Source organism: Peromyscus eremicus, chromosome 19, assembly GCF_949786415.1.
Source record: "Peromyscus eremicus chromosome 19, PerEre_H2_v1, whole genome shotgun sequence".
NCBI classification, from domain to species: domain Eukaryota; kingdom Metazoa; phylum Chordata; class Mammalia; order Rodentia; family Cricetidae; genus Peromyscus; species Peromyscus eremicus.
This window is the reverse complement of record NC_081435.1, coordinates 68128228-68143234: the sequence shown is the minus strand read 5'-3', so window position 1 is coordinate 68143234 and position 15007 is coordinate 68128228. Positions and strand designations below refer to the sequence as shown.

Sequence of the window (15007 nt, the reverse complement as noted above, 5' to 3'; positions counted from 1 at the left end):
TTACAAACTGTATGGCCGTGGCAGGCTTCTTGCTAACTGTTCTTATATTTTAAATTAATCCATTTCTATAAATCTATACCTTGCCATGTGGCTCGTGGCTTACCGGCATCTTCACATGCTGCTTGTCATGGCGGCAGCTGGCAGTGACTCCTTCCACCTTCCTGTTCTTTCTTTTCTCCTCTCTGTTAGTCCCGCCTATACTTCCTGCCTGTCCACTGGCCAATCAGTGTTTTATTTATACAGAACAATAGATCTCAATGTCCCCTGCTCACAGAATCCCTCCTCTCATCAGTTGGATTCCCGGAGCTCGGCCTGGCACCCAGCCATGGATCTCTGCATCCGCTTCCGTCAGTAACTGGATGAAGGCTCTATGATGACAGTAGGGTATTCACTAATCCGGTCACCAGAGTAGACCAGTCCAGACACCCTCTTAACCGTTGCCAGTAGTCCAAAGTGGGGTCATCCTTGTGGATTCCTGGGAACTTCCCCAGCACCCTGCCTCTTCCTATTCCCATGATGCCTTCATTTATCATGGTATCTCTTTCCTTGCTCTCCCACTCTGTCCCTGTTTCAGCTTGAACCTCCCATTTCCTTATGTTCTCATCCCCCGTTTTTTACCCTCCATTACTCCCCCTCATCCCCAGTTTGCCCATGTAGATCTCATCTATTTCTCCTTTGCTGGGATATCTATGTGTCCTTCTTAGGGTCCTCCTTGTTAGCTAGCTTCTCTGGAGCTGTGGGTTGTAGTCTGGTTATCCTTTGTCTTACATCTAGTATCTACTTGTGAGTGAGTACATACCATGTTTGTCCTTCTGAGTCTGGGTTACCTCACTCAGGATGATATTTTCTAGTTCCATCCATTTTCCTGCAAATTTCATGATATTGTTTCTAACTGCTGTGTAGTACTACATTGTGTAAATGTGTTATGTTTTCTTTATCCATTCTTCAGTTGAAGGGCATTAGGTTGTTTCCAGGTTCTGGCTATTACAAATAATGCTGCTATGAACATAGTTGTTGCTCTGACTTCTATATGACATCCTCCCTGGCTCCAAATAAACAATTAAGTGAAAGATCTTTAATAATCCGAACCCTGAGATGGGTGTGGTGACACATACCTACCTACTCAGGAGGCACAGGCAGGACGATTACAAGTGAGGCTAGCTGGACTACATAATAGAAGGAAAGAAATCTAATCAGAGCTTTATTATAATATCCTAGGAGGAGGAGATAATAGTTGTAACCTGGCCTTCAGTTACCTTTTCCATCATTTCAACCTTATGTAGTATGCAACAATGTATTTAATATTTTAGTGTTTTCTATTTTCATGGTCTTTGTGCATGTGTGGAGTTACTTTGGAGATTTCTCCAAAGATGCTAAGAAGCAAAATGCTATACAGTAGATAGCATTGTTGAACTTGGGAAACTTAGGCTATAAATACTGTATCACAGGCTTAAAAAGGATGACTAAAGTGATGTATTAAAATAGGACCCACATTCAAACCCTAAATTTACTATCTAGAAATAGTCTGAATGGAATGATTGTAATGGTATGTCTTTGTGTTGGGAAAGCATCCGATACCACTATGGACCTGTTGCATTTGAAATGCAAGGTTTTTCTTGGCCAGTAATCTGGAAAAAAATATGCCATCAAGTGAATGGTGTATGATTCAAATACATAGTGTCATATATGCCTTCTCCCATGCATCTTTAGTCCCTAAGCCTTGTTTTGTTTGTTTGTTTTCAGTTTTATTGTTGTTTGTTTGTTTTCTGAGATATAGGGTCTTACTATACATCCCTGGCTGACTTGGAACTTTGTAGACCAGGAACTCAAAGAGATCCACCTGCCTCTTCAGCTTGGGTGCTGGAATTAAAGGTTTGGGCAACACCATATCGTGCTCGTTTTCAGTTTTAATTAAACTGTTTTCTTCATTCTTTTTATCAGCAGCTCTTTTTATTCCAGGTTAAGACTTGGGCTTTGGGGATGACAGTAAGATAATACAGAGTCTAAGCTGGGAGTATAATTAAGTGATACAATGCTTCATAACATGCTCAAAGCCAGAGATTTGATCCCCAGCATTTGGGGTTAGGATACCTAGCTAGGACAGTGACACACACTTGTAATGCCAGCATTCCAAAAGCTGAGGCAAAATCAAGAGTTGGAGACTAGCCTGACTTATGTGGCAGTTTCATTGTGGCACACACACACACACACACACACATACACACACACACTGGCACTGGCTCTCTTCATTGTGTCCTCTTGACATCTTGACATGGCATACTTCTCTCCCTTCTCTCTTGGCCTCTCCTGGGCCCTGTCGCTTTGGTCTGCTTTCAAGGACCATCATTGTGCCCACAGTTCTAAAGCTTCCTTCATACTGTCCCCTGGGGGAGTTTTTCTCCATGTCACATTGGCTTCCTTCATGCTGTCCCCTGGGGGAGTTCTCCATGTCACACTGGTGGTGTCTCTGGAGCACTCACCCTCTCTGAGTGTTTCCTGTTTTGCCTCCCTTATCTGCATTTAGGGCCTCTGGAAATAAGGCTTTTTCCTGCTTGTCTCTTTAGCTGTAGGATTTTGAGGAAAGGAATCCACACTGCCATGCTTTATGTTTTAGAGACTTCATGAATTATTTTACAGGTTTATCTGACCCCTTCTTCTAAAGACAAAGAGTGTTGAAAGTATCGACAGCAAGCAGGTTATGGGCATTTGAACTCGGGTTGTTTAGTACACTAACCCCGTGTTTGCTGGTGCCTTGTAATGAACGTTTGCCAGAGAAGCAGTTCCCACATCGTTTGAAGTTGGTGGAAGTGTGGGAGTGGTGGGCTGTGGCCCCTTGCTGAGGAAGTAAAGTAGCTCTAGACTGCATAATGAAAAACTGTATTTTATATTTATTTATTAAGCAGTTTATATTTAAAAGGGTACTGGTTCCTTTTAATCCCAAGAGTGCCGTGAAGAGATGTTTATTTTAGAAATACAGCACAGATGGGAAGTGTGTTAGAGCATATTAGACCTTGAGTTTAAGAACACCTTCAAGAGGTTCCCAAAGAGAGCCAAGAAGGAAGAACCAGGGTATGGTGATAGCAAGGGCAGAGGCTGAGTTGGTGGCACCTCCTACCTGTCTGGGACTTTAAACATCCACTGTGCCACCTGGATGCCTGTGAGATCCCTGTGCTACCTTTGGTGGCATTTCACTGTGAGGAGGCGGTGGTGAGGGTCTTGCTAGTCAGTCAGGGCTCCTACAGATGAACACTATGTCTCTATAACACAGTTAACAAAGATCTAATATAAAAGCAAGAGTTCATTATGGTTGTACAACAGTTTATAAAGGAAACACAGTGTGCACCTGCAGTAAGTTTTGGGGCTCTGAGGGAAGCAGGGTGAGGATGAACCCCTGGGGATGACAAGCTGCACGTGCAGCAGCACAGCTGGACTCTGGACACAGGGAGACTCTCCAGGTGCAGGAGATGCTGACTGCAATCCCTAACCTTCTGGAGGAAAGGCTCTCGGCTCTGAGTCATGGCAGCAAAGAACACAGCAGAGGGGCAGTGTTGTTTCTTAAGAGTGCTTGCATGAGGCTGCCTGAAAACAGAGAACACAGCAGAGGGGCAGTGTCGTTTCTTAAGAGTGCTTGCATGAGGCTGCCTGAAAACAGAGAACTATGGAGTTGGGCATGACAGTCCACCCTGACTAGAGTTTTTGGCAGTTGTTGGCTTCTGGGAGAAGAAGGCCATTCTTCTCTATGAGAAATCAACCCCATTCCCATGGAAGGACACACATCTAAATATTTGCCTAGCACAAACTGGCCTGGGTGCCTTCAGGGATAGGAGTGAAGGGATGTGGCATGAGAGGGGCAGGAAAGGTGACAACAGCTGGGGGAGAAGGCATGTGGGGATGGCACTGTGAAGAGTTGGAGGAGGAGGAGGAGGAGGAATATGATCAAAACGTGAAAAGCTCTCAACTAATAAAGTTAGTGTAAATTTTTAAACAAAGAACTTGTCATTATTAGTCTAACCTATAACAGTGTTTGTTGTAGTATTCTTTTAACTTTAAATATAAAGTTGTTCATAATAAAAAGTTGACCTTCTTGGCCTATTCTAAGTTATCATCAAGGAGAAAAATCTATAAAAAAAAATTTGCCATTTATATCAAGTCATCTGAAACAAGGTTTTTGTATATAATTCATCTAGACTATTGCAAACTTTGGGAACATATACTTTGTGAACTTTTTGCTTACCAGTTAGTGTTTTATTTCATTACCTTTGATCTTTATCATGTGCCATGTACAGAGCTCCTCTTCACCTGGATGCTGGGCTGCTGCTGTGATACTTAATGGAACATGTATTTGAAGCTAATTCCACTTTGAGACTGCCATAAACTATGTCTAACATAAGTGGTTTCATTTCCAGTTCTCTCAAGATGTATAGTGCACACAGTCAGTACACAAGGCTACAGCCAATGTTGCTCTGGAGGAATTTGTAATGCTGTAATAAAATATGTCTATTTATAAGAGGGCTTGTCAAAATAGTATCTAAAAAACAAAATGTACAAATCTGCTCTTTTGTAAAGAAGATCTTGTATTCTTCTAGAAAGTTCCAAGTCAATAACCCATTTTGCTTTGAATGTAAATTCTGACTAGTCATTGATAGGTCTTGTCAATATCATGTATGCCAAAGAAAGTAAAAGACAGATGTTTTGTAACCATGTGAAAAGCCCAACTTTGGTTAGAATGGCCATCACATTGCCTGTCCCACCTCTCACTTCTTGACTGTCTCGGTAACCCTGCTGTATGTGCTCTGAGGCCAGTGCAGAAGCCCCAGTGGAAACTAGAGTCAAGTACCTTGCATGGCAGCCCCCACTTCCCTGTTAAAAGGGCTTTTAAGGATCCCTTTGTTGTTTTACTTCTGGGAAACCAGGTGAATTAATCATATGCATGCATTGCATGTGTGTTTCCATTAAATGAGATAGACATGGCTCAGCTTTATTTGCAGTCCTGGGCATAGTCATTTTAATGCCTCGACTCTGCTTTGAGGAGAGAGTGTTAAATAGTATGTCCTAATGGCTTTCTTAGAAACTCACCTTAAGGAAATTGTCTCCCATTTCATAAACCTTTCTCCTCATAGCAAGTGATATAAATGTCTGCTAAGGGTTAAACATCTAGAGCATTTCTCTCTCTACCAATAATGATTGCTTTTCAAAAGTCAGTCTTCTTAAGGCTAAGCCTTAAGGCTAAGCCATGCTAATGTGGGGCTAGGTAGTGTTCTCCAGCTCAGTACTGTCACTGAGTCAGTGGTGACTTAGCTTCCTAGTTTATGCTTTATTCAGAATAGCAGAAGTTGCTATTATGCCAGTTAACAGATCTGAATCAAAGACAGAGACTCGGCTTTTCTTTTTTTCAAGAATCCCTTCCATTGTTAAAGGTTGTTAATGTGATATGCTTAGGAAAATGCTTAGGCTCCTTGTCAGAATGAGCATTCTGCAGGCACTTTGCATCTCCAACAGGTGTCCCAGGGCACAGTCAAAGATGTGACCAGCAGCCATCCCATCCAGAGCTCCTTATGGAGCAGCAGGGCCTTCCCTACCCTGCCTGTGTTCACTGCTGCTGCTCTCCCCATCACAGGGACTCTCACTCAGAATGAGATGGTATTCAAGCGGCTCCATCTGGGCACTGTCTCCTACGGAACAGACACTATGGATGAAATCCAAAGCCACGTCTTCAATTCCTACTTGCAGGTATGTGAATGTACTTCTGGATGCCATCTTCTCTCAATGCACCCATACTGGTGAGCTAAATTGAGCCTATTATATGCTAATGTGTTTTTTAACTCTTTTTTTTTTTTGGTTTTTCGAGACAGGGTTTCTCTGTGTAGCTTTGCGCCTTTCCTGGAACTCGCTTTGGAGACCAGGCTGGCCTTGAACTCACAGAGATCCGCCTGCTTCTACCTCCCGAGTGCTGGGATTAAAGACATGCGACACCACTGCCCTGCTGTTTTTTTAACTCCTTATTGTTACCTTGCTATCAATTCTAGTATCTCAATAAGAAAATTATGACTAGCATTTCTATATCAGCAGAATCATGGCAAATACAACGAGCTCAAATCATTTACTTATATTATTTTTTTACTGAATTTTTCTTTTCTTTTCAAGATAGGGTTTCTCTGTATAACAGCCTTGATTGTCCTGGATCTTACTATGTAGACCAGACTGGCTTTGAACTCAGAGATCTGCCTGCCTCTGGAATTATGGCATGTGCCACCTCCACCTAGCTAGTGAATTATTTCTAAAAATAAACGCTTTAGTAAAACAGTGTTTTAAAGGGTAATTAATAGAATACTGGTATTATTATGTTTCCTAATAATCCCTTCGTTTTTCTTCATAATTAATAAAACTTTCTCAGGTTTTAAAAAATCTGTTTTTCGTCTTTTCCAATAACTAAGGTAGATAACTCAACATATGCCTTTCAGTGAACTCTAGCAGCATGAGGATTTGCTGTGTCAGCAGGAATTCTATCTCAACAGAACATTTTGAAATGAATTTCAAAAGTCCTGTTATTTTATCCAAGTAATTATCATATGACATTAAAAAAAGCTATTACTGGCCGGGCGGTGGTGGCGCACGCCTTTAATCCCAGCACTCAGGAGGCAGAGCCAGGCGGATCTCTGTGAGTTCGAGGCCAGCCTGGGCTTCCAAGTGAGTTCCAGGAGAGGCGCAAAGCTGCACAGAAAAACCCTGTCTCAAAAAACCAAAAAAAAAAAAAAGCTATTACTACTTCCTAAGAGCTGAGGTACAAGAATGGGAGTTGTCTGATTTCTCATGAGTTTAGAAGCCATGTCATCTACAGAAGCTTGCAGACAAGTGTGCCATGTAGAGTCCTCCCAGACCCTTCTAATTATCCATGTTCCTGACTTTAGAAATATCAGAAACCTTTTGTGTATAGAGAATATTCAGATCAAATAGAGGGCTTATGACCCTGGGTTCAAGGAGTTTTTATGTGTCAATGATTTTTACTTTTTTTTAAAAATCTAATGTAATTTCTCTATTGAATCTTTGGAAATTTTATATCATGTACCCTAATTCCACCCACCTCCCAGTCCTTCCAGATCCTCCCCTCACCCCTGCAGCACCCCTCAAAAGAAAATTTTTTAAAAATGAAAACTAAACAAAACAAAAAATCTGTCCTAAATTGAAGTTACCAATTCAGGACTATTAAGCTCGGCAGTTCCTGGAAATGTAAAATATCAGGTTCATGATGACACTCGATGCTAGGAGGAGTCTCACTTCTCAGGCTGCAGCTCTGCCTCTTGGTTGGTTTACTTAGACCATAATAATGTTTGTATTTCACACTCAGACTCAGACATCAGTGGATGGCTGTGTTAGATCTTGGAGCACCATACCTGTGACATCAGCTAAAAAACTGAGTGTTTTATGTACAGTAATTTGCTTCAAACGTGATTTCGCAGACAAAATTGGACTTTCTTTCCATAGAATTCAGTTGTCAACAGTGCATTCAAATTTTAGAAAACCTTGTTCTGTAATTACCACCAGCCTGACATACACCATGTTCTTGAAATGTTGCCAAATAGCAAAAGAATCTTACTTGTACAATATGCATTTATTTTATATGCTATATCTGCACAGATGCCAATGAGCATCTCACACATGCGGATGTAATTTGTTTAGATACAATTTATATGTGTACTATGTTTAAAAGTGTTTTGTGATTCAGAATATTTTATTATTATTTTTAAAGTTTCTATGAAAAGTTTAGTTTTAAAGGCTCTAAAATACAATTTTTAAAATTAGTTCTTTGTTTGAATTGCATCATTTATTTTCCTTTTCTCCGTCCAAACCCTTCTGTATACCCCTCCTTGCTCTCAAATTCATGGCCTCTTTCTTAGTTGGTGTCACATACATATTTGTATATATGTGTCTGTTTGTGTGTGTGTGTACACTCCTAAATACACAAATATAGCCTGCTCAGTCTATGATGTTATTTGCATATATATGTTTTCAGGGCTGACCATTTGGCATTAGATAACCTCTTGGTGTCCTCTTCCCTAGGGAATATTGTTTCTCCTCTCCACCTTCCTTAGTTACCTGCAGTTCTTTGTGTAGGCTGAGGCCTCCTGATCTTTCCCCATCTACTTTGGCCTGTCTATTACTGTTATCCTTCTTCAGCTGATACGGAAGCAGTCATGTTTGGTGAGCCTTTTGGGTGTAGCTTCTGACATTTCTAGGTGATACAGTCTCACAGCAAATTGTCTAATCCTCTGGCTCTTACAGTCTTTCCACCCCCTCTTCCACAGTGTTCCCTGAGCCTTACATGTTTAAGTTGTTTTTTGATGTATCCCTTTGATCGGGCTCCACAATTCTGCATTATGTTGGTTGTGGTTTTCTGTAATGGTCTCCCTCCATTGAAAAGAGAAGTTTCCTTCATGAGAGGTAAGGACTACACTTATCTGTGGGTCCAAAGACAAGTATTTAGAATGCAGTTAGGAATTATGCTGGTTTAGTAAAGTGATGTGCTGGCTAGTCCTGTGTCAACTTGACACACAAACTAGCATTATCTCATAGGAGGGAACGTCACTTGAGAGAATGCCTCCATAAAATTCAGCTGTAAGGTATTTTCTTAATTAAGAGTTGTTGGTTACATCAAGGTATGCATACCCCTAACTGTACCCTTAGAGTTATCTTGCTATGCTGGTCATTATTGTGGTTCATTGGCATCAACACTGGATAAGACTGTTGGTTTTTCCCTCCATTGGTGCCTTCTCATACCATGGAAGCTAGCCCTCCAAGAGGGGGCTTCTAAATCAGTTCCAGCCCAGGAGCTTGTAGGCCCTGTGTCTGAAATGCATAGTGTCTTCAGCAATAGGGACTTACCTTCTACACCAGTGGTGACCAAGTGCAATAGTAGTAATTGGTGGTATTTGGAAGTCTTTTGAACAACCCTGACCAACAACTCAAAAGAGGACTTCTCTTGCTGGGTGTTTGGTGTTTTGTTAGATGCCCTTTGATTCTTGGAGGGAGCACTGTCAGCCAAGATAAAAATTTCATTTAAACAATATGTATACCCTAACTTATATGTAGTTTAGGTATTTCCAAGTAGATATTTAATAGTGTGATCCCTTATGACTGGCTTGGATATTAGAGTGAAACTGGCTTGTAGGAGGAGTTGGGGAGTGTGTCTTCTGCTTCTTTCTTTCTTCCTTTCTTCCTTCCTTTCTTCCTCCCTCCCTCCCTCCATCCCTCCCCCCCCCTCTCTCTTTCAGAAGTTTAAAAAGGGCTGGCTGTAGATCTGTGAGAGTCTGATAGGACTTATTTTAGTTGGAAGGGTATTTATAACTCTTTCAATCTCCTCATTAGTTATGATTCTGTTTAGGTTGTTGGTTTCTTTTGATTTAATTTTGGTGGTTTGGCTGAATCTAGAAAGTTTAGATTTTAGATTTTTCAACTTAATGGAGTACAGATTTTAAAGTATTCTATTATCATTTTCTGAATTTCACTGGTGTCCACTGTAGTGTTTCTCTCTTCATTTCTGCTTCTGTTAATGTAGGTCCTCTGTTTGTCTCTTTGGTTAGGTAGGCCAGAGGTCTGTCAGTCTTGCTTATCAGCTCAAGGAACCAGCTCTTAGATTTGTTGAGTCTTTGTATTGTTTTCTTTGTTCCTCTTTCATTTCTGCACTGAGTTTTGTTACTTCTTGCCTTCCACTCTGTTTGGATTTGGTTTCTTCTTGTTTGTCCAGATTTTTGAGTTGCATCATCAAGTCCTTTATTTGTGCTCTTTCTGATTTGTTCAATGCAGGCACTTAGAGCTGTACATCTCCCTCACACGGCTGCTTTTAGTGTGTCCTAAGGGGCTTGGGTTTTCATCTTAATCTAGGTCCAGTACATTTTTTGAAATTTATTTCTTGATCTTTTTCTTTGCTGCATTAATCATTCAGTAATAAGGTTTTTTTTATTTCTGTGAGTTTGTGTATTTTTACTAGAAATGTGTTTTCTGCAAGTTTTTGCACTGAGGTCAAAGAGGATATGTGGCAGTGTTTCTACCTTTTTGAATTTGTAAAGATTTGTTTTATGTCCCAAAACATGGTCTGTTTTAGAGAAGCCTCTGTATGCTGCTGATAGAGTGTATATTCTTTGGTGTTTGGGTGGAATGTTCTATAGGTATCTGTTAAATCCATTTGAATATATTATGTCATTTAATTCTGGTTTATATATGCATACATATACTATGTATGCAAAGTATTTTGTATTCCAGAATATTTTATTTTAATATTTTGTGAAAGATTTTATTTTATTGTTTTAAATTTTTAAAAATACATTTTAATTAAAATATAATTATGTTACTTGTCACTTTCCAAGATTCCCCTACATACACTCTTAACTTTTCTTATTATTTTTACATATATGTGGGCCTGCGAGTATGTGTTTGTGTGTGTATGTACATAAATATATGCACAAATGTGTAAATATATTATGCTGGGTTCATTTTTGTTGTTTCTGTGTATATAGTTTTAAGGCTAACCTTTGTGTTGGATAAACACACTTATTAGTTGCAAGTAGTTCTTTGTCTAGGTGTGGGAACCTGGTGAGAGTTTTTTCCTTTCTTCATTAGCATGTCTGTTGATATTATCATTGTTTAGGTCTTGTTTATGCAGCATTTCTAAGAGAGACAGTCTCACAGCGGACCTTCGGTTTTCCGCCTCATGCAGTCTTTCAGCTCCCTTTATGTGATGTTCCTTGAGCCTTAGATGTAGGAGCTGTGCTGACAGTGTGTCCACTGGGGCTGGGTTCCCCACAATCCATCAGTCACTCCATTGTGTCCAGCTGTGGTTTTCTGTAGCGTCTCTGCTTGCTCTCGAGAGAAGCTCCTCTTACCAGGGTAGCTTCACTGGTTTGTGAGTGTAAGGCTAAGGTTGGAATGTAGTTCAGGAGTTACCCTGGTCTAGCAAACTGGAGGCTGCAGATTCTCTTCTAGAGAAGCCGGCACCTCACTAGCCCCAGGTAGCTGGCTGGGTTTCTAGTGGTCAGCATGGTTTCCTCGCTGTGGAGTGAGCCTTGAGTCTAATAGCACAATGGTTAGTTATCCCCAGCATGGGAAGGCCATGTCTGTTGTGCCTTTACTGTCATTCTTGTGATCCATAGGTGTCACAGCGGGGTAGGACTGTTAATTGTTCCCCTCCTTAGTAGCTCACAAAGTACTTTCTAGTACTGTGGAAGCTAGACTGTAGGAAGGAAGCTTTCAGATGAAATCCAGCTCAGAAAATACAAGTCTTGTCCTAAGTATGCAGTGTCCTCAGCAATAGGGATCTACCTTCAACCTCTGAGAGGCATCCAGGGGCAACAGCAATAGCTGTATTCTTAAGGAGCCATTTGAGCTACCCTGTATCCGTGTGTGTGTGTGTGTGTGTGTGTGTGTGTGTGTGTGTGTGTCCCCGCATGTGCACACGTGCACATGTGTGTGTGTTTGGCAAAAACTCATACTGCTAAGCTTTATACAACCTAAAGGAAAGAAGAGCTCAAGCTTCCTTTTTCCTAGGAGTCTTTGTTCTGAGTGAGATGGTACCAAGTAACCACGGCTTGTTAAAATGTTCATTTATCTGGGTTTTGTGGTACACACCTGTAATCCCAGCACCCAAGAGGCTGAAGCAAGAGGGTTGAAAGTTCCAGTCCAGCCTAGGATACATAGGGAGACCCTAAAACAAAATAAAGTTAACTTACATTACCCATTAATGTGAATATTATGGATTATGTATGATTATTATTATAATTATTTTACCAGAAACACATTAAAAGCAGAAGAATGAAGAGTCATTATATAACAGATATTTAATGTTTACTTACTGTATGTAGGAGCATTTGAAGATCTTTCACTAAAGGCCATGGGCTTTGCCAGTAAGACTCTGGAACTTGTTAGTTCCTGTTGACGTTCTGTTGTCTCTAGCCCACTCCAGCATAGCATAGATCTTCTTCAACTTGACTGTCTTTGCCCACTGGAAGCACTGGGTGGCTGAGAGCTTACTCTTCAGTGGAATTTGTGTGAAATTAAATTCGCACAAGCGTCAGTGAGCATTGCATAATTCAGAAGAGGGACTGAACTCCTCTTGCTGGAGCAGCTCAGTGTAGGATGGTGCAGATGGGGGCAGCTGTGGGGAGCACAACTGAGCACTGAGCAGATACCTGGGCAGAATGAACGGATACATACCCCTTGTGTAGCTTATGCCTGGTGGGAAGGGGCTCATACTCAGTGCCTCTCAGTTGCTCTGATCCCTAGTCCCTTCTCAGTACTGTCCTGAGTCTGAAGTTGACAGGAGAACGTGTGTCTGTCCTCTGGGATAGCAAGTGTCCTCTGTCACCCACCCTGGTAGGAGGTGAGTAACCAAAGTCCATCACCGGGTGGTGACAGCTCCCTGACTCATAGCCAGACGTGATGGGAGTGAGGCAGATACACACTTCTCAGTGGGCAGTTGCTTCGCATGAACAACAGGAGATCTGACAGGCTTGGTTTTCTTGACACACCCCATGACTGTATCTAATCCTCGTTAGCTACAGAGTAGACCACCAAAGTTCAGAGACCGGTGCACAGCCAGTTTACTTACGACATTCAAGGAAGTCTTAGAGTTCTGGCTGCTTTGGTTTGCTATTGTTGAATGCGCATGTGTGAGCACACCATTCTGCTTTGGTCTTTATCTTGCTGTTTTAAGAAGGAAAGTAACAGTTGATTGAACTTAGGAATGGGAAAGTGCCGGGCTTCAAGAATCATCGCAAATACTGTGGTGTGTTTGACAACCTTGAAATAGCCAAGCGTTTTGCACTGCTGAGACAAAAAGTGATTTATATTCATAGGTACAGTGTAAGAGAAAGTATCAAATCGCTGTTCTTATCTCAAGCAGCTAATTTTACCTCATAAAACATTCTAGCAATTTCTGGTCCACATGTGGACCACTTCATTCTGACTGCCCTCATTACATAGCATCCTGTTTTAAAGGTACACCCCCAAGCAAGTGGGCACAACCCAAGTGCTGCTCCACTGAGAAGAAGCCAGTCTTCAACCCCTAAAGTTAAAAAAAGCGTCAGCAGCAGAATCCACGAAGCAGTGAAAGCCATCGCCCTTTGTCACAACGTCACTCCTGTGTACGAAGCTCGCACTGGAGTCACTGGGGAGACGGAGTTTGCTGAAGCAGACCAAGACTTCAGTGACGAGAACCGCACCTACCAGGCATCCAGCCCTGATGAGGTCAGTCGCTTCCATAGAGCATCTTGTCTGGGGAGGGTGTCCTTCACCAGGCATGCCTGTGTGGCCAGTTTTACCTGGACTCTGCAGGCTTGAAGGTTGCTTCTCTGGAGCAAGGATGCAGGACTGTATCCTAGATTCGGAAATTAACCTTAGCTGAAGTACATGCAACCCTCTGGGCATAATTCAGGCCTTTCAGGGCTCACCTTTGACCCTAACATGTCAATACCTAAGAGTTAGTCCTTTCCATCCTTGTTAGCTACAAATAGACCTCTGTAGTTCAGACTGTTTCAGGCTGGATTGACTTAGGGTATTAGGGGAAGATCCTTAAAGATTCTGGTCTTTTAGCTTTATACCATTACATTCAACAGTGTTTACCCGGAATAACATGAGAAAATTCAGCTGGCTTTATCACAAGTTAGTTCCCTAAATAAACTTATTCCTGTGGCTGTACTTCATTGTCCAGTTGTTGTTCATGTTGCAGTGAGTCACTGGATCTGTATATCACATTTCCAGTCGTTCTGTAGAATTTAGAGACATCTGTTCTTTAAAAAGATTTGGAATATAAATAATTGAGAAACCTACAGAAATGATTAAGAAAAATCTTGGGTGTGTTAACTTAGTCACTTCTAACTTTACTCCATTGAGATTTTGTAAAAATCCATTATTATAATTTCCACTTTTTATGTAATCATTCTGAGTATGTTTATACAGTTTTATGTAGTCTGTCCTCTTGGAATACTTTAAACAATTATGTAAAAATAATCAAACCAATTCTGGAATCAGTGTTAACAAATTAGATCTTTCAAATACCCTGCAAAATTGGATCATATAAGTATATAATCAATATGTTTAGAGAAGCTGCTGAATTCTGGTTCTGAAAATAATAGAAAGGTAGACATAGAACCCCCAATGTTATTGATGAGCAGAGAACAGACCATCGGGGGGGGGGGGCGGTCAAGAAAACAGTAAGAGCAAGGATGGAGAGGGAGGTTAAGAGAGTGTGGTTCTCTGGCCGTACACTTGCCCAGAGTACAAAGCCCTGCCTGCGCCGGCAGGTTATCAAGTGGGGAGCACAGGAAGCAGCAGCAGGAAGAGGTGGCAGCCGGGGCTGTTAGAGCATGCACTGTGCAGTCCGGAGCACTGTACCCACTTTTATGTCAATCTTGCTGATTAAGGAGCCAGGAGTTGTGAGTTCGAGGCCAGCCTGGTCTACAGAGCAAGATCCAGGAAAGGCACAAAGCTACACAGAGAAACCGTGTCTCAAAAAAACCTAAAAAAAAAAGAAGAAGAAGCCAGGAGATAGATGCCTTGTAAGTTTTACATGTGAGGAAGGGAGCCTTGTAAGTCATTGCTAGAACCACTGTGTAGCCTTCAGGATGCAGAAAGTGGTAGAGAGTTGCATGCTGAGAGGAAAGAAGGACTCTGTTGTCTGCAGCTGCATGGAGGCCCCACCAAGAGTTGGAGGAAGCTTCTTCTTTCCAGCAGCTCTAGAGCAGGAGTCTCTTGGTATGTTGTATATGTTTGTCAAAGCAGAATATCGATACTTCTTGGTCACTAGGGAAACCCAGGACTGTGTTTCTTCCTCTTCATAGAAGTTCACTGTGGTGGTATTCTAACAGCCCAGGTGCAGTGATGAACAGTTGTGTCTTATGGGGATACTGGAACCACTTTCCTGGTGAAGGGTAGGTTTCCATGTCAGTGCTGGTCTTGACCCTATCATGCATCAGGTAGACTGTCCAGGGCTTTGAGGGTTTTTTTTGTTTTTGTTTTT

At 41.6% G+C, this 15007-nt stretch overlaps 1 protein-coding gene across 1 annotated transcript in view; it reads left to right on the top strand.

Moving 5' to 3' along the window:
- The window catches only part of Atp9b (ATPase phospholipid transporting 9B (putative)), a 220255-nt gene that overhangs the window by 162461 nt on the left and 42787 nt on the right, over nucleotides 1-15007 (top strand). Inside the window, 2 exon segments of the mRNA XM_059246365.1 lie at nucleotides 5618-5730; nucleotides 12988-13236. Coding sequence (XP_059102348.1) covers nucleotides 5618-5730; nucleotides 12988-13236 — 362 coding nt within the window.